Here is a 19,202-nt window from a genome sequence, read left to right as displayed (position 1 = left end):
TTTCTCATGTCCTGTCCCTTCCTGCCGTCTCATCCTGCCTCCTCATCCTGCCTCTGGACAGGAGCCACCAATTTGGTCTCGTGTATCTGCTTGAACTAAGAAGCATACTCTTCAGAGTATTATTTTATAGTCCGGTCTAATCTTTGTCTGAAGAGTGAGCTTCAGGAATAGTTTTGGTTCCTGGTTAACAGAGCGTCTGAGGGCCATGGCTTCGGGGCTCCTTAAGTCTCAATCCGACCATAAAGTCTGGTCTTTTTACGTGAATTTGAGTTCTGCTCTACATTTTTCTCCTGATCTGTCAGGGACTCTCTGTTGTGTTCCCTGTCAGGGTGGTCATTGGTGGTAGCCGGGTTCCAACTAGTTCTTCTGGTCTCAGGCTGATGGAGTCTCTGATTTATGTGGCCCTTTTGTCTCTTGGGCTAGTATTTTCCTTGTGTCTTTGGTGTTCTTCATTCACCTTTGCTCCAAGTGGGTTAGGACCAATTGATGCATCTTAAATGGCCTTTTTTTTTTAAATGGCCCCTTGGTAGCTTTTAAGACGCCAGATGCCACTCACCGATGTGGAATGCAGAACATTTTCTTAATAAACTTTGTTATGCCAATTGACCTAGATGTCCCCCAAAACCATGGTCCCCAGACCCCAGCCCCAGCTACTCTGTCCCTCGAAGTGTTTGATTGTGTTCAGGAAACTTCTTAGCTTTTGGTTTAGTCCAGTTGTTCTGACTTCCCCTGTATTGTGTCTTGTTCTTCCCTTTACCTAAGATGGTTCTTGTCTACTGTCCAGTTTAGTGAATTCCCCTTTCCCTCCCTCCCCACCCTTGTAACCACCAAAGAATGTTTTCTTCTGTGTTTAAACCTTTACTTGAGTTCTTATAATAGTGGTCTCATACAATATTTGTCCTTTCGTAACTGAGTGATTTCATTGAGCATAACGCCTTCCAGATTCATCCATGTTGTGAGATGTTTCGCGGATTCATCATTGTTTTTCATCATTGCATACTATTCCATTGTGTGTGTGTACCATAATTTGTTCATCCATTCGACTGTTGATGGGCATCTACATAGTTTCCATCTTTTTGCTATTTACACAGATAATTCTTTAAAAGAGCACAATGCTGAAAGCAGGGGTACTTTACTAATTAAGGTAAGCTATTAAAAAAATTTATTTATTTATTCTTTATTATTGCGTTTTTAAAAATTTTTTAAAACATTTTATTGTGTTCTAGGTAAAAATTTACACAGCGAATTAACTTCCCATTCAGCAATTCATATACTAATTGTTTTGTGACAGTGGTTGCTATCCCTGCAATGTGTCAGTACTCTCCCTGTTTCTACCCCGCCTTCCTCGTTTCCATCCCTCCAGTTTTTCCTGCCCCTCCTTGCCTTCTCATCTTTGCTTCTAAGCAAATGTTGCCCGCTTGGTCTCCTACAGTTGATTGTTTGAAGGACGTATTCTCCATGGGTGTTATTGTTAATTTTGTAGGCCGATCTTTTACTTGGCTGAAAGGTGACCTCTGGTAGTGGCTTCAGTTCCAGGTTAAAAGGGCATCTTAGGGTGATAGTCTTGGGGGTGCCTCCAGTCTCTATCAGTCCGGTAAGTCTGGTCTTTTTTATGAATTTGAATTTTGTTCTACATTTTTCTCCCCTTCTAACCGGGACCTTCTATTGAGTCCCTGGTCAGAGTGGTTGGTACTCCTAGTTGGGCACCATCTAGTTCTTTTGGTTCTCAAGCTAGAGGAGGCTGTGGTTCCTGTAGGCCATTAGTCCTGTGGACTAATTGCTTCCTTGAGTCTTTGGTTTCCTTCACTCTCCTTTACTGCAGGCAAGAAGAGATCAATAGTTGTATCCTAAATGACTGCTTGCAAGCTTTTAAGACCACAGACGCTACTTACCAAACTAGGATGTAGAACATTACCTTTATGAACTGTGTTAAGCCAATTGACTAGATGTTTCCTGAGACTATGGTCCTTAGCCTTGAAGCCCAGTAACTCAGACTCATGAGATATTTGGATATGTCTAAGAAGTTTCCATAACTGTGCCCTTACATCCTCTATTATATATATGAATTTATATGCAGCACATACAAATATGTATATACAAATGCCCTCAACTATTCTTATATATGCATGCACATATACTCCCATATGTCCTCCCTTACCTATATAGGATACATACCTACCTATGTAACCACTCACAAATTTTTGGTGGTTATTACCATTGTTGCAGAATTGTATATGTTATAGCATTTACCATAAAAAAAAGTTGTTCTTTATTCTTACCTACCTCTCAGTGTCTTCATTTACCTTGGTCACATTGTGCTGACTTCCCCCATATTGTATACTGCCTTTCCTTTTTCCAGAATTAATATGTGTCTACTATCTAGTGAAAGATTCTCCCTCCCTTTCCCTTCCATCCCTGATAACCATCAAAGAATATGGCTTTCTGTGTGTAAACCTATTCTTGACTTTTTATAAATCATACAATATTTTATAAAAATTATAAATATTTTATAAAAAAAGGACAATGTTTGTCCTGTTGTGATTGACCTATTTCTCTCAGCATAATGTCCTCCAGATTCATCCATGTTATGAGGTGTTTCACAGACTCATCATTATTCTTTATGGTTGCGTAGTATCCATTGTATGTATGTGCCACATTTTGTTTATCCATTCATCCACAGATGGACATTTAGGTTGTTTCCATCTTTTTGCTATTGGAATAATGCTGCAGTGAACATGGATGTGCATATGTCTATTCGTGTCACTGTTCTTATTTCTCTAGGATACATACCTAGGAGTGGGATTGCTGGATCATATGATATTTCTATTTCTAGCCTTTTGAGGACGCACCATACCATTTTCCATAATGGTTGTACCATGTAACAACCCCACCAGCAGTGTATAAAAGTTCCAGTTTCCTCACAACTTCACCAGCGTCTGTTGTTTTCTGTTTTTTTTTTTGGATCATTGTTATTTTTGTAGGGCTGAGATGGTATCTCATAGTTTTGATTTGCAACTCTCTAATGGCTAATGATTGTACGGATCTCTTCATGTGTTTGTTAGCCACCTGAGTGTCCTCTTTGGTGAAGTGTCTGTTCATGTTCTTTGCCCATTTTTTGATTGTTTGTCTTTTTGTTGTTAAGGTGTTCAATGAAGTTTTCTATGTATTTTAGAGATTAGACCCTTGTCAGGTATGTCATTACCAAAATTTTTTTTCCCAGTCTATAGGCTTTCTTTTTACTCTTTTGGTAAAGTCATTTGATGAGCATAAGTATTTAATTCTTAGGAGCTGCTACTTATCTAGTTTATCTTCTGTTGCTTGTGGATTTTTAGTTATGTTTGATAGTGTATTTATGCCATAAATTAGGACCCCCCAGCTTTGTCCCTGTGCTATCTTATGGGTAGTTTTAGGTTTAACATTTAGGTCTTTGATCCATTTTGAATTGATTTTTGTATATGATGTGAGGTATGGATCCTGTTTCATTTTTCTGCAAGTGGATATCTAGTTTTGCCAGCACTATTTGTTAAAGAGACTATCTGTTCCCCATTGAATAGACTTCGGCCCTTTGTCAAAGATCAGCTGTCCATAGCTGGATGGGTTTACTTCTGGGTTCTCAATTCTGTTCCATCAGTCTATGTCTTTGTCATTGTACCAGTACCAGGCTGTTTTGATTACTGTGGCTGGATAGTAAGTTTTGAGATCAAGAAGCATGCGGCCTCCTACTTTGTTCTTCTTCAATAATCCTTTATTTGGGGACTCTTTCCTTCTTATGTAAAGTTGGAGATTAGTTTTTCCATTTTGTTAAAGAATGTCATTGGGATTTGGATTGGGATTGCATTACATCAGTAGATTGCCTTGGGTAGCAATGACATTTTCATAATATTAAGTTGTCCAGTTCACGAACATGGTATGTTTTTCCGTTTATGTAGGTCTCTTTTGGTTTCTTGCAGTGGTATTTTGTAGTTTTCTTTGTATAAGTCTTTTACATTCCTGGTTGGATTTATTCCTAGGTATTCTATCCTTTTGGGGGGCAAGTATGTATTTTTTTTTGACATCTCATACTTCATCTCTTAAATTAATGCAAATTTGAATTTCATCTCATAATATTTGTGTTTGTTTTAAGTTAAAATGGTATTTTAAATTACTTATAAATAAAATGAATGTTTATCCTGTGGCATCCTGCATTGTCTCTGGGACTATAAGTAAATCCAGTGTATGAAGCACTGGGCTTAGGCAGCATATTCTCAAAGTTTCTAATTCTGGTGTTCTCACCCTAGCTCATTCTTTTTCTTCCTACGTAGTTGAGTGACACAGTTTCTCCATTTTTCCCTGGTCTCATGGCTCAGTGAGGACACTGGATAAGTGTCAAGGAGGAGATGTGGGTTTTGCAGCATTAATGCAGAGTCAATTAATTCTTTACTGATGTCTTGTGCAGAATACCTCCTAGGTGCTGTACAATATTTCCAGGAAAGTGGTAATAACGTTTACTGAGCATTTACTGCATGCCAAGTACCTTGTAGGTTTTTAATGTAATTCATGCTTATAATAACTCTGTGAGGTAGATATTGTTACTCCAGTTTACAGATGAATAAAAGGTTCTGCTATCCACATTTTACAGAAAAACTTGCCCAAGTTCATACAACTAACAAATAGTGGAGCTGAGATTCAAACCAAGGCAACCTTATTCCAGTGCCACCACGTTTTACTGCTCCTATAGGAAATTTATATCCTATAGGAAATTTATATCCTGTTGGCCTTGAGGGCTTGCTGAACACTCCGAGAATATTACTGTCTTGGTCATCTAGTGCTGTTATAACAGAAATACCCCAAGTGGATGGCTTTAACAAAGACCAATTTGTTTTTTCACAGCCTAGTAGGCTGGAAGTCCAAATTCAGGGTGTCAGCTCAAGGGGAAGGCATTCTCTGTCGGCTCTGGAGGAAGGTCTTTCTTGTCAATCTTCCCCTGGACTGGGAGCTTCTCTGTCCAAGAACCGCAGGTCCAAAGGACATGCTCTGCTCCTGGTACTCCTTTCTTAGTGGTATGAGGTCCCCAACTCTCTGCTTGCTTCCCTTTCCTTTTATCTTTTGTAAGATAAAAGGTAGTGCAGGCCAAACACCCTGGGGAAACTCCCTTTACATTGGATCAGGAATGTGACCTGAGAAAGGGTGTTATATCCTACCCTAAACCTCTTTAACCACAGGCAGAGATTATGATTTATAACACATAGGAAAATCACAAAATGAAGGACAACCACACATGGCCTAACTTGGTTGACACATATTTTTTGGGGATACAATTCAGTCTGTTACAATTAGCCTTTATTTCATGTAGTCATTTCACTCAATTTTGTGGGTGTGTGAGTCATCCACGCCTAATGGAGCTTGACGTGGGGTCGGAAGTCACAGCATCATCCATCTGCCGTCTCACTCATTCTGATCCAGGGTGCATCAATAAAATGGGAAGGTGAAGAGAAGAGAAGGTGGGGGCCCCTGCCAGCCCAGGGCTGATAAGGAAGAATGGAGTTATTCTTCTTCTTGAGTGACACACTGCTTTTCTAGCTCTTGGCAGCAGAGGTGGACGCAGGGAGGACAGTGTAGACAGCCAGGTAGGTGGCACTTAAAGGATTTCTTTTGCCAGGGCTTGTACACAAGGTTCCTTGGTCTAGTAGCAAGCCCACATTGTGCCCAAACTTTCACTTCTAAGCCTGTGGTAAAAGTAGGAGTCCCTGGTAGCTTACAGTGCCTGCACCAGGCTAATTGTCTTGGGCCCTCAGGCCAGTTATTCCTGACACACCTTCCTGATAACTGGAACTGCTGATTGGCACATGCTGCTCTGCATCTTGCCTGCAGACCCAGCTCACCTGAGGGAAGGGGTCAAAGTCTTGGTAGCCAGTCCCTGGCTAAGGCCATAAATTCCGTGTCTCCAAGGCCAGCTCCATGTGGTGGCTTTGTCTGCTAGAGTCTAGAGGCTAATCCACACAAAATCTTTACCCCTTGACTCATTCCTGGAGTCTGAAATATGAGATGCTTATTTACTGAAAAGAGCCGTGATGTTCCAGATGTATTGAAATGGAGTTGTAGACATTATCTAGTCATTCCAGATTTTTAAAATTGTGATTTAAGGTTTTTATCCACTGTCTTGTTGAAGTGGGTTTCTTAGGAATCTCAGTTTAACAAACTATGCAGATAATTTCTCTCTGCTTCTGTCTAGTTTATGTTCTGTGTGGCATCCCTTCAACCACTCTCTGGTCAGCCCATTGACTCACTGCCTCATCTCTCTCTTCTCTGGAAACTCCCTATCAAAGTTAAATTCTATACCCAGGCTGTGAAAACTACTGGATAAAAACATATAGTATGGGCTGTTGCTGCTATAAATTTAAGGCATCTATTTATTTTTTATTTATTTATAAACAAAATATTGAGCTCTTGTCAAATGCTGGGCACTATGTGCGGGCACTGTTGATAAAGCACAGAACACGACATAGATGTTTAACGTGCCCATGGAGCTTAAAGCCAGTCTAGATATCCAATAGCAGCTGCATTTCCAGACCGTTTGTCACTCTGAGGACATCTTCCTAGTTCAAGCCCACTCTCGTTTTCTACACTGGTCATTCCAAACCTTCACAGTTTTCCTCAAATCTCTTATCAAATGCTCATTTTGATCTTTAAGCAGTCGAGATTTTTTGTGGCCATGGGGCATAGAGTCACCATTTCCAATCCCCTTATGTACAAACTTACTTGCATTGTCTCCTTTCTCCTTTTCTCAAAGAAAGAGGTGTCCTTCCTCCCAGATAGGGTTAATTTTTGCTCCCATACTCTGGGTCTCACATGACCAGCCTCTTCTGAGATTTATTCCTTTTCTTTTCTGTGTCTCCAGTCTTTCCATATGAATCATCTTGTCCACCGTAAACTAATTCTTCAAACCTGAGGGCCTCATGGTAGCTCCAGCAATCGTCCACTATTCTTCACATCCAGGCTCTTAGAAAAAGTAATTTATACTTGCGTCTCCCTTTCCTTACTTCCCACCTGTTGCTTAACTGGCTTCTGTATCTACTCTCTCACTCCTTTGACCATACCAAAAAAACCCAAACCAAACCCATTACCTTCAATCGATTCCGACTCATAGCAACCCTACAGGACAGAGTAGAACTGCCCCATAGGGTTTCCAAGGAGCGGCTGGTAGATTCAAACTGCTGACCTTTTCTGGTTAGCAGCTGACCTCTTGGTTAGCAGCCGTAACTCTTAACCACTGTGCCCCAGGGCTCCATAGTTGGACTGAAATTGTTCATATTAAATCATCAAGCCTCCTAATTGTCAAATCCTGTGATCCAGAGAACAGTTTTGCTTGTTACTTTTCTTGGTATTTCTCCTAAATTTGGCATTGCTGACCACTCTCTCATTTTTTAAGCCATCACCTTGGCTGGTTTTCATGACACCACCCTCTGCTGGTTATCTTCCTACCTTTCTGGCATTTCCTTGGTATTTTTTATAGGCTCCTCTTTCTGTGTTCAGTTTTCAAATGTTTGTGTTATTCAGAGTTCTTTTCTTAGACTTGTCTTCTTATTCTAAGCTTTTCATAGATAATACTAATCCGTTCCAGTGGCTTCAAGCATCACATCTCTCTCTCCTCCTCAGACTTGTCCCTTGAGTTCTAGACCTTTACAGCCAATTACTTACTCACCATACTTACCTCTGTGTCTCACAGGCCCCTCACAATTAGCATGTCCAAAACTGAACTTGTCACCTTCCTTGCCAAATTGGCTCCTCTTCTAAGATTATTTATTTAAAGAAAAAAAAAGACATGATCCCCTCTACAAGGTACCCCGTTCTTGGCTTCTCCTTCTTCCTTATCTTCTACAGTCGACAGAGTACCTGTTCATGATTCTGTTTTACAGACGTGTATATATTCTATCTGCCCCCTTTCCTCCAACTTATCTTCAGCTGCTCTAGTTTAGGCATTTATCTGCCTTGCTTGATTGTACCCTATAGTCTTGAATAGAACATCTCCTCATTTCTAGTCATGTATCTTCCCTAGTACTTACACTAGAAAATCAGTGGTATATCCATTAGAATAATGACCTCATTGAATTGTGATTGCATATTTGACTGTCTACTGCTTCACTGGATTAGGAGCTTCTTTAGGGCAGTGACTATATGTTATTCATCTTTGTATCGCCAGTACATATGACAGTGCTGGGGATGTAATAAACCAAAACACCAAACCCATTGCTGTTAAGTCCATTCTGACTCATAGCCACCCTACAGAATAGAGTAGAACTGCCCCATAGGGTTTCTAAGGCAGTAAATCTTTGTGGAATCAGACTGCCACATCTATCTTCTATCGAGTGGCGGATAGGTTCGAACCACTGACTTTTGTTCCACAGCCGAGTGCTTTAACTGCTGTGCCACCAGGGCCCCTCAGGTATATAGTAGGTGTTCATGAACATTTGTTTAGTGAATAAACAATTCAACCTCTGTCTGGAAGAGTAGACAGTGTACAGTTATTCAATCTTGGAAACTTTGGGGAGTCACTGTCCATTTTAGTAATTTGGGGGTCTTAACTAGTTACTGATATGACAGCAGCACGTTTGGACAGTGGTGATTAAAAAATTATGTTAGTTGATTTTATCTTTTAATACATACTTACTGTAAAAAAGTTAAAAATATGGAGAAGCAAGAAGAAGAAAAGTCACCTATAATTCCATTACTCAGAAAAAGAGGACTACTGTTAACATATTGACAGAGAGTCTCCCAGTCTGTTTTCTAACTTTTTACTTTCAGTAAAGGAATGGGCTCAGGCCAAGGGATGTCTCAGCTGCTGAGCTGTCCCTTGCGAGAGTAATTACTTATTAAATCGCAGTGCTCCAGGATTCATGGCAAACCTGACTTGGATCTGGGTAGGTGTTTATATCCATTAGCCCTAATCTGGTGGGTAGAGATTACAGCATCAGTCTTTGGGAAGTGGTGCTCTTTTTGTTAGATGCCAAATTGGGGCAGTTACTCCAGTTTGAAGCAAGATTCTAGTTAGTGGTTGAGGATTTAGAAAGGAGGACAGGGACCGAGAAAGGAAATTCACATAAATTAGCATGTTTCCAGCACTCTAATCCCCAAGGATGAGCCCTGGTGGTGCAGTGGTTAAAGTGCTTGGGTGTTAACCCACAGGTCGGTGGTTCTAACCTTCCAGCTGCTCCACAGAAAAAAGATGTGACAGTCTGCTTCCATAACGATTTACAGTCTTGGAAACCTGATGGGGCAGTTCTACTCTGTCCTATAGGGTCACTGTGAGTCAGAATCCACTCAATGACAATCGGTTGGGTTAACCCCTGTGGAGCACTAGAATGCAGAGGAGGAATCAGTCATGAGGACAGGACACCAGTGGCTGGGAGAATGGGAAAACTGCAGCTGTTTGGGCATGAGGGACATAGGGGATCATGCACAGGCACTTTGACTTGGACTTGGGGTGACAAGACTAATTCTAGCCTACCTTCTGGTAGGGATTGAGCTGTTAATGTATTGTTAGGCCTGAGTAAGTGTGGTTTAGAAACTGGGAGGGTTTGAGTTGCCAGGCTGAAAGACTTAAGTAATTGACACAAATGGGGCTGGGGAATGCGGGAACTGGTAAGTCCTAAACCCGTTGGAGTGGTCAGATCCCACCATAATTTATTTCATTCCATGACCCACATAAGTATGGTATTCCATATGTCTTTAAAAAATAATTAAAGCTAATTGAAATTAATTTTGCTTGGTGAGTGAAGAGTTTCATAATAATTCTTAAGATAATTAGAGATGCTTTGGGATGTCACAAAAGGAGCATTTGGAGTAACTGGGCTAGATGTTTGAGCCAGAGATATGCAACAAAGAGTAGTAACAGAATGAATGGTAGTTCTGCTGTGGAAAGAACACTGAGTTAGCAACTAGGAGTTCAGGGGTGTAATCAGTGGTGTGCTGGTAAACTGGCTCTCTGAAGGAATAAACCATTCTGTCTTGTAGCACTTGCTGATTCCGTGGTATAAATACTCCTTCTATGGTGGATTTCACACTTCCAGTGGTTTAACAACTGGCTCAGCAAATTCCTGAATATTTAACAACAGCTCTTGCAAGCCTGTGTGAAACAGCTCCAGGACACCAATATAATACCGCCTGAGCTTCTAGTTTGCTTTGCGATCCTGGGCACATCACTTCACTTCTCAGGATCTGAGTTTTATCATTGATGAAGTGAAGCTGCTAAAATAACCTCTACAGTCTCTTCCAAAGTTAACATTCCAGTAAAGTAGCTAGAGGAGCCCTGGTGGTACAGTGGTTAAAGCACTCAGCTGCTGAGTGAAAGGTTGGCAGTTTGAACCCATCAGCTGCTCCATGGGAGGAAGATGTGGCGGTCTGCTTCTGTAAAGATTTACAGCTTTGGAAACCCTAAGGGGGTGTTCTACTCTGTCCTATAGGGTTGCTATGAATCAGAATCACCTCGATAAAACCAAAACCAAATGATAGCAATGAGTTAATGTAGCTAGTGTTACAGGGGTGGGGCTACCATCATGTTACAAAGGAGTTAACTACCAAAAGAGTTACATCAGACTTTCATGAGTGTTATTGTGGTCTATCGGAACACATAATTTGATATCTGAGTCTGTGTTATAATCAACTGTGTTATGATTCCTGCTGTCAACGTGTGTGACCTCCAGTACCTCTTTCCAGAAGGATTAAAAAGGCAGTGCAGCTACTAGTGAGTCAAACTTCACGGCCCACCAGTGAGGTAAGAAACTATCACCCACAGTCAGAGAATTCTGTGTTCACTTGCCAGGTCCTAGAAATCAGTTGAAGGGCTAGAGACAAAATCCTGCAGCTCAGGTACACATTTTCCTACCTGAACTTGAGACACAACAGTGGTAGTTTCCCCTGGACTAGTAACAACTTGAGATAGTCATTTATTCTAAGCTTTTTGAAGGCAAGGATTGTGTCTTTCATATATATGTGTACCAAATCCTGGCACATAATAGGAACTCAATAAATGTTTGTTGAAAGAAAGAATAATCTCTATTGGGCCTTTCTAAAGCAAATTCTGTATTTTGGAATATTAATTCAAAGGTAGACGTGAGCTTTTCTGTGTTTATGTTGAAAATGTTGAAGAAATGTATTTTTCAAATGTGAGAAATTGCATTCTTATTAAAATAGAAAACTTTCTAGTGCCCTCAGTTCAATATTGGGTGTTTAAATCTGCTGTCCAACTAGATAAAAGAATGGGTCACACAGCCTGAACTCAATGGGGGAAAAAAATGAATGAGAAAATTCCAAACCAGCTATTTACTACGCACCAGTAAGTATTCTCCCTGGCCTGAGCAGTGGAATTAGCCCATCTCTTTGAAAAGAAAAAATGCTATTTATTTATAGAGCACCTATCACGTACCACTTCACCAATATCTAACCCTCATAATAACCCTCATAAACCAAGTATTGTTATTCCCATTTTAGAGAAAAAGAAGCAGACACAGAGAGGTTGAGTAAGTTGCCCTTTGTCACAGAGGCAGTAAGTGGTAGAACTATAAGTCAACACCCTCACGGTGGTGCTCTTCTCACCAAACCAGGCTGCCTCAGGGCTTTCTGATTTCCTCTCCCCATCGTCTCTCTTCCTGATTTGCTGTGGGGGGATTGGATTCTCTCACAAATGGATGAACCTGCCTCAGTCCACAAGCAGGCAAGCTGAAGCATGAGCCTCTGACAGGGTGCTAAGCAAATATGCCAAGTCAGATCTGTTCTTGACTGAGGTAACTGGGCTGTACTTTGCCCTAATGAATCAGCTCCATGGAGGCCAGGCAATCGCAAAGGTAACTCACTGGCTGTGGATCTGAGGGCCAGGTAAGTCTCAGTAGATGTGGCACCCGGACTTTGACAGTTTCCAAGAGGAAAGGAGACTCTTTTGGGCTGGGTCCCTGGAGCTGCGCTGGAGGAAGGTAAGAAGTGGTCAGAACAGATATGTGGAAATAATAGGTCCGTTGTTCTCTTTCTTTTAGCTGTACTTGCTTTGCTGTCAGATTAGAAAAGACAACAATGCTCTTATTGGGAATAAGAGAAGGTCATGTATATGAATGTATCAGTGTGACTTGTCACTGTAGATGAAATTCCTTCATTTTGAGAATCTTAAGTGCTTTTCCTTTGGTGTGATTTTGGCCAAGAGATTGGATCGGGTATTGCGCCGCGGCAGGCAGGAAAGGGCTGTCTAGTAAAATATCCGGGGACGAGGTGAATGTGGCTTTCCTCTTGTTGCTCTTAAACCAAAAGCAAACCCATTACTGTGGAGTTGATTCCAACTCATGTGAACCCCATGTGTTAACAGAGTAGAACTGCCTCATAAGTTTTTCTTGGCCGTAGTCTGTTTTTTTTAGTCTTTACAGAAGCAGTTTGCCTGAATTTTCTTCTGCAGAGCAGCTGGGTGGGTTCAAACCACCAATCTTCAGGTTAGCAGCTGATTGCAAACCATTTGCATCACCCAGGCTCTTTGTTGCTCTTAAAAAAACAAAAAACCCAACTTAACCACCACGCCACTAGGGTTTGCCCTTGTGTCCAAGTGGCATTGAGTTCCATGGGACTTCAGGAAGACTCACACACCCTTTTACTATTTCTGGCACCTTGAGCCTTTCTGCTGTTTTGTTGGACATCACTTTCATTGCACCTGGCTTTTTCAAGGAAGTAGGCTGACATGGGAAGCTCCTCTGTGCCTAGCTCTACTTGTATGTTCTGAACCGAACTGCTCTCTCACTGCCCTTGGCTCATGACTGTGGACCCTGACTCCATGACGTTAGAGCAGAGTGACACCTTGGTTTCAACACACACCCTTTTGACCTTTTGTCCTGATATGAATTTTTATATTGAGCTGAGAGTTTCAGTAGGGGAGCAAGTGAACTGGATCAATCAGGATCTTAATCCTGCAACCAAAAACAGCTCCCAAAGGAGACAAGAGGTGGGGCAGAGTGAGGTGGTGTACGGTCCTGACACAAGAGAATCCCTAGGCAGGAGGAAGGCCTGATAGGAGCTTTCCCTTTAGAGGCAGCTGGGTGCAGGCGCTCTGTTGTGATACTGAGGTGGACAAAGGAACTTGGAAGGCAGTTAGCCACCTGGAGCTATTTTTTATTTTGAGGAGTAAGTGGGGAAAATTAGCTTGATGTGGGGGGAGACTTTCTGGGTTTTAAAATCTCCAGTCAGGAAGTAGTACTGAGTAAACAATTCCAAAGTTGCATCTCATTGGTTCCCTTGGAGGAGGGACAGAGTGTGGTCATATTTTGGGAGTTCTTCCAAGAGCTTAATGTAAGGATTCAGAAAAGACTTCTTTTGGAGAGGTTATTTCATCTTCTTTTTGTTTGAGAGATGTCTTCAGCCACTCACACTACCCTAATCTTTCTCTCTGACTCTTTTACAGTGCTTTGCACATACTGATGATACTAAGTACGATTTATTGAACAACCACTATATGCCAGGCAGTGTGTTAGACATTTTTCATACATTATCTCTAGTTCTGAGAATAAACCTGAAAGATAGTCCCCATTTTACAGGTAAGGAAATTGAGGCTGGAAAAAGATTAGCTTCTCTGATCACATAGGTAGCAAATAGCAGACCTAGGATTTGAACCCTGGTCAAGCTCCCTCCAAGGGCCACTCTATTTCTATATACCACAGGGCCTCAAAAATAAGTCTTGAGTAAATATTTGCTAGTAGAATAAATGAAGAAGCATGTATTGAATCGGGTTACCTTGATAAAGCATTTTTAAATTGCATCTGTGCTGTTACCTGTTTCATGCCTTCCACATCTAATATTTCTCAAAATATACTTTTAATTTTTTAAGCAACATTGATATAATTGTCAAGTCTGTTATTTATTTCATGTAGCAGATCAAAGTTGTTTTTCAGATTTCTCTATCAGTACCCATGTGGTTCGTTTTAGAGAGACTATTTCAGAGGACCATAGCTGTGACTGCTAAGCCTCTTTTCACAAAACCTAATCAAGCACCATGGGTAGATACAGGCTTAAAATGATGATAATTTATTTTGGTTTTTGTCCTCAGGAAGATAAAATAACTACACAACTTACTCAACACCCAAAAGAAATTCAGAGGGTCAGGGATGGAACCTTGGGTTCCCCAGTGGCCGCCTGAGCCACAGGGGAGGACCAGAACACCGTCAAAGGATTCGGACCGAGGGATTCGGAGAGATGGATATCACAGGCCTATTCCTCACTCTTGGCACAATGGAGAGAGGTTCCACCAGTGGCAAGACCTCCGAAGAAGCCCCCAGCCACAGCAGGACCCCCGGGCAGACCACCAGCAGCCTCAGCATCCATACAGGCCTGGGGAGTGGCATCAACCTGTGTCTGTTGACTATTATGAAGGTGGTTATCCCATATATTCCAGGTATGGTTGTAGGGCTTGGAATGGACCCAACTCTCCTAAATACTTATGAACAAATTGTCCTTTTCCATCTTCCTTTTCCTTTTATCATTTCTCTTTTTCTTCCTTATTCACTGTTACGGGTTGAACTGTGTCCCCCCAAAATATGTGTTGTAACTTCTAACCTCTATGCCAATGGTTTGAAGATCAAAGGCCACAGCCTTCAGTATGGAAGAACATAAAGAAAACAAAAGTCCTCACAACTGGACCAATGAGCAACATCATGATAAATGGAGAAAAGATTGAAATTGTCAATGATTTCATTTTACTTGAATCCACAATCAACACCCGTGGAAGCAGCAGTCAAGAAATCAAAAGATGCGTTGCATTAGGCAAATCTGGTGCAAAGGACTTCTTTAAAGTGTTGAAAAGCAAAGACGTCACCTTGAAGACTAAGGTACACCTGACCCAGGCCGTGGTATCTTCAGTCGCATGATGTGCACATGAAAGCTGGACAATGAATAAGGAAGACCGAAGAAGAATTGATGCCCTTGAATTGTGGTGCTGGTACAGAATATTGAATATACTATGGACTGCCAAAAGATCTAACAGATCTGTCTTGATAGAAGTACAACCAGAATGCTCCTTAGAAGCAAGGATGGTGAGACTACGTCTCACATACTTTGGACATGTTGTCAGGAGGGATCAGTCCCTGGAGAAGGACATCATGCTTGGTTAAGTACAGGGTCAGTGAAAAAGAGGAAGACCCTCAACGAGATGGATTGACACAGTGGCTGCAACAATGGGCTCAAGCATAGCAACAATTGTGGGCATGGCGCAGGACTGGGCAGTGTTTCATTCTGTGGTACATGGGGTCCTTATGAGTCAGAGACGACTTGATGGCACCTAACAACAACATACCTATGGTTATAATCCCATTTGGGAATGGGTTGTGTTTGTTATGTTAATGAGATGGGATTAGTGTAGAGTGTGTCTTTAGTCAGTCTCTTTTGAGATATAAAAGAGATTAAATGCAAGCTAACAAGCAGAGATGGATGAAGAGAGATGCCAAGCTACATGAAGATCCTTCAGGAGGAGAAGCTCAAAGAGATGAGGCCCTTCCTTCAGAGCAGAGAGAGAAAGCCTTCCCCTAGAGCTGGCACATTGAATTCAGATTTCTAGCTTTCTAAACTGTGAGAAAATAAATTTGTTTGTTAAAGCCCTCCACTTGTGATATTTCTGTTATAACAGTACTAGATAACTAAGACATTCACCCTACTACATTGCCTTAGCTAAACGCTTTTCTCTCCCAAATTGTTTCTGGGAGACTGAAGACAATTTTCTACCCAGTAGAGCTTCGTAAAGAAGTCACCATTGAATGGATTAGAAAGAATGATGACATTTGAGACAGCAGATGGGACCCTGTATTGAATGAACTTTTTTTTTAAATCAACCTCAGGGAAAGTAGATACAAACTTGCAGGTTCCAAGTTCGTAAGGAAGAGGTCTCAGTGACCTAATTCCTCATGTTGGAGAATCTGGAATTGCTGCTCCTGAGTTCTAGTGATTACACTGGAGTGGATATTTCATGGGATGTTGGAAGCCATCAATGTTTACTTTAGCTTTTCCAGGTGGGGTGATATTTACCTGTCTGCAAATTTAAGGTAGAAGTTAGGACAATTATTGCAAGGCATTTTGCCCCTAGAAAATGCTAAAGAATTATTAGTTGATAATAGTACTAAGTACATCACTTTCCTTTTCCCAATCGTTTTAGATTGTTGAATTCTCAAAGAGAGTTTTGTTAAGGAAGGCAGCAGTAAAAGTACTTAATTGCTTAAATCAGATTTAAGATAGTCCAACTTGATTTTTTAAAATCTCATTTCCATCTGTAATATGCGTTGAAATTGTAATGATAAGTTGGGTACTTGCAAATCATCTCATGAAGGTGTTTTGTAAGATAACATCAAGGCAGGGTTTTCTCACTATTGTTGGATGTGTGTATTCTGGGAGCAAGAAGGAAACAGAGAGAATAAGGTATTTGGTTATGGTTTTAACATAAAAGTACAGGCCCTTGTTTTTTAACAAAGACTTTCCTCCTGGTCTGATTCTGGATTTTCTGTTTATGTGATTTAGAATTAATTTTGGCTTTCCAGCTGATTCTATTTTGGGGTCACAATTCTGAGCTCTGCGCTTGCTTAGTTTGTCAAGTCTTCGATTGGCTTCTCTTTTTACCAAGCTTGTCTTCGAATGACTGGCAGTCTTTGTGATGTTTTAGGACAGGCTATGAGAATCCATATCAGAGCGATCATTCTCCGACCCTCAGGGAAGAATATGTTTACAGAAGTTATTACCGTCGTGGACATCCTCAGAGGCTACTGGAAGAAAGAGGTATGAATAGTCTCCAAGAAGCCTTTGGGATTTGGGGGTGGTGAAGCTGATCTAATAGACAGGGCAGAGACCAAAGGAGCCATGCTCAGAGCCTCAACTTGGGCAACCAACTGGGTTAGAGTAGAGGCCCTCCTTTTCTTCTTTCTTGACCAGATGAGCCCAAAGTAAAGTCACTATTCCTAGATGTCTTGAGGAGAAGTGATAAGAAGGAATCATCTTTTGCCCAGAGATAATGGTACTGAAACGATTCTCATTATCTTACTAGTAGTATGGATAGTTTGTACCTCACCTGCATTTTTTTCCATACTCATTCTTATAGCTGAGATTGTAGTCTCTGATCAATAGTGAAGTCAGTTCTCAAGGGCATCAGCTGTTTCAGTGGGCTCTAACCATCTGAGGTATGAATCTGACTGTCACTCCACCCTGAGCATAGACCTCAGGCTCTGACCCATTTGTGCAGAGGGCTGGGCAACAGATATGCCTGAATAGGAGTTTTCAAACCGTACACTAGTATCGGTTAAGAGCTGGGCTGCTAACCAAAAGGTCAGTAATTCAAATCCACCAGCTGCTCCTTGGAAACCCTGTGGGGCAGTTCTGCTCTGTCCTATAGGGTTGCGATGAGTTGAAACCTAACAACAACAACAACATTAATATTAAGGTGGTGTATGTGAAAGACAGCTTCTGACCTGCTAGCAAAGAGAGAAGTCTGTTTCAAGACTGGACACACGCACACACACACCCTCACACACACCCCCACACACCCACCACACCATGATTCCCACCATTATACAATTGTATACCAGTACCCATTGCCATCTCATGGCGACCCCATGTAAGTCAGAGTAGAACTATTTTCAATGGCTGATTTTTTTGGAAGTCAATCATCAGGCCTTTCTTTTGAGGTACCTCTGGGTGGACGTGAACTTCCAATCTTCCATTTCAGTTAGCAGCCAAACATGTTAGCCATTTGCACCATCCAGGGACTCCATACTATTGTATAGAAGCATGCTAATTGGTTCGGAGAGGACTGAGGGGTATATTATGAACTTTCATCTTAGGTCTCACCCATCAATTTAATTCAATTTAGTCAACATGTTTTTTTATACCACCTGTGTTCCAGTAACTCAGCATTACAACTTGCTAGTGTCTTTCTGAACTTTGAGAAAGTGACCGGTCTTTATTTTGTTTTCTCTGAGGGTGCAGTTCCAAGGCAAGGGAGTCCTTATGCCTGGCATGAAGATTACCAAGACCAAAAGTACCTCAAAGAACATCATTATGAAACTAAGAATAGTTCGTTTGGAACAAATAATGAGACCCAATTCCAGTAAGTGTAAAAGGAGGGACTAGTTCAACATAATTCAGCCAAACTTAGACTACTTTATGCAAATCTTACAGCATCCGGTGCTTGGTCCCTCGTCAAACAGCTGGTCTGGTTTTGTTCCAGGATATAGGCTAAGCCAAGATGGCCTGTGCTAGCTGTTAGCGCAGACCCTGGGAGGAGATATTTGTATCTCTGAGAGGCAGTTCTAGGACCTGGACTAGTCTGGGTTCTGTGAGGCCACTACCCTAAAAAAAAAAAAAAAATTTTTTTTTTTTTTTAAAGAAGGGCCTTAATCCCATGTTGGCCTGAGAACAGATCTGGCCTGGGAAAAGCTCTCATGATTGGGTCCTGCCTGGGGCTGGGGTGCTTCTCTTCTGCCCACTCCTGTGCTCTGAGACTGGGGTATCCCCCTGGAATAAGGCAGAGCAGAAAGGAGACTTTTGCTCCAGCGTCTGCCTAAGTGACCTTACTCCTGGTGCCTTTACCCTGCAGCTCATTGATCTCCGTGCTCTGATTTAAGCCATTCCAGAGTGTCAGGCTACAGATACCAACCCTTCTCTGCAGGGTCTGAGGCTACTTCAGTAACTGCACTATGGCACACAAGTGTTCCTGTTTTTCTGCTATTAATAGATCGAAATGGGGAACGGGAGGGAAATGCATTTCCCTGTGGTACACAGGCCGACCCGACACCTGCTCACACTTTTAATAAGCACAGCAGCCTGCAGCAGAGAGCAGCTCAGCCTTGGACCCCCTCTCACCAGCTCCTGTCATTTTGCTGCAGAACTAAGAATCGGAACTCCTATAGAGACAGTCCTGCTTCCAACTCTGGACAGGAGAGGCCTGGGGAGGCGTTTCCAGACAGTCTGCTGCCTGGGACCCAGAAGAGTAAGGTAACCTGAAGTGACTTGGGGGTACTGGCCTGTGACAGCACATCACAACTGCTGTTGTCAGCAGTGGCAGGGAGAGCCCTTGGGGCTGGGGGTCTCCAGTGGCCAGCAGTCTGAGGGGTGCCATTCCTCCCCTTTTGGCAGAGCCTCTGCTCACACCTCCTCCGTTTCCCTACCTTCTTGCTTCCATCTTATGAGTCTGGCGCTCTAATCTGGCCCTTCTGTATTTTTGTCAA

At 41.9% G+C, this 19,202-nt stretch overlaps 2 protein-coding genes across 11 annotated transcripts in view; both read left to right on the top strand.

The window, feature by feature from the left end:
- LOC126066778 (quinone oxidoreductase-like protein 2) overlaps nt 1-19,202 on the top strand; it is a 178,479-nt gene that overhangs the window by 59,445 nt on the left and 99,832 nt on the right. The gene's annotated exons all lie outside the window — the stretch shown is intronic.
- SEC16B (SEC16 homolog B, endoplasmic reticulum export factor) overlaps nt 1-19,202 on the top strand; it is a 69,885-nt gene that overhangs the window by 12,058 nt on the left and 38,625 nt on the right. For 8 of the 9 annotated variants that reach the window (XM_049868139.1, XM_049868141.1, XM_049868138.1 and 5 more), the window contains exons 2-5: nt 14,051-14,395; nt 16,646-16,758; nt 17,962-18,082; nt 18,861-18,969. In XM_049868139.1, the coding sequence (XP_049724096.1) occupies nt 14,109-14,395; nt 16,646-16,758; nt 17,962-18,082; nt 18,861-18,969 (630 nt within the window). In that variant the 5' untranslated portion in view covers nt 14,051-14,108. Of the gene's footprint in view, nt 1-4,124; nt 11,946-14,050; nt 14,396-16,645; nt 16,759-17,961; nt 18,083-18,860; nt 18,970-19,202 lie in introns of those variants that run through there. The other variant, XM_049868140.1, reaches the window with a different exon arrangement.

Source organism: Elephas maximus, chromosome 24, assembly GCF_024166365.1.
Source record: "Elephas maximus indicus isolate mEleMax1 chromosome 24, mEleMax1 primary haplotype, whole genome shotgun sequence".
Lineage (NCBI taxonomy): Eukaryota > Metazoa > Chordata > Mammalia > Proboscidea > Elephantidae > Elephas > Elephas maximus.
The sequence above is the reverse complement of the archived record's forward strand: the minus strand, read 5'-3'. Positions and strand labels throughout refer to the sequence as shown.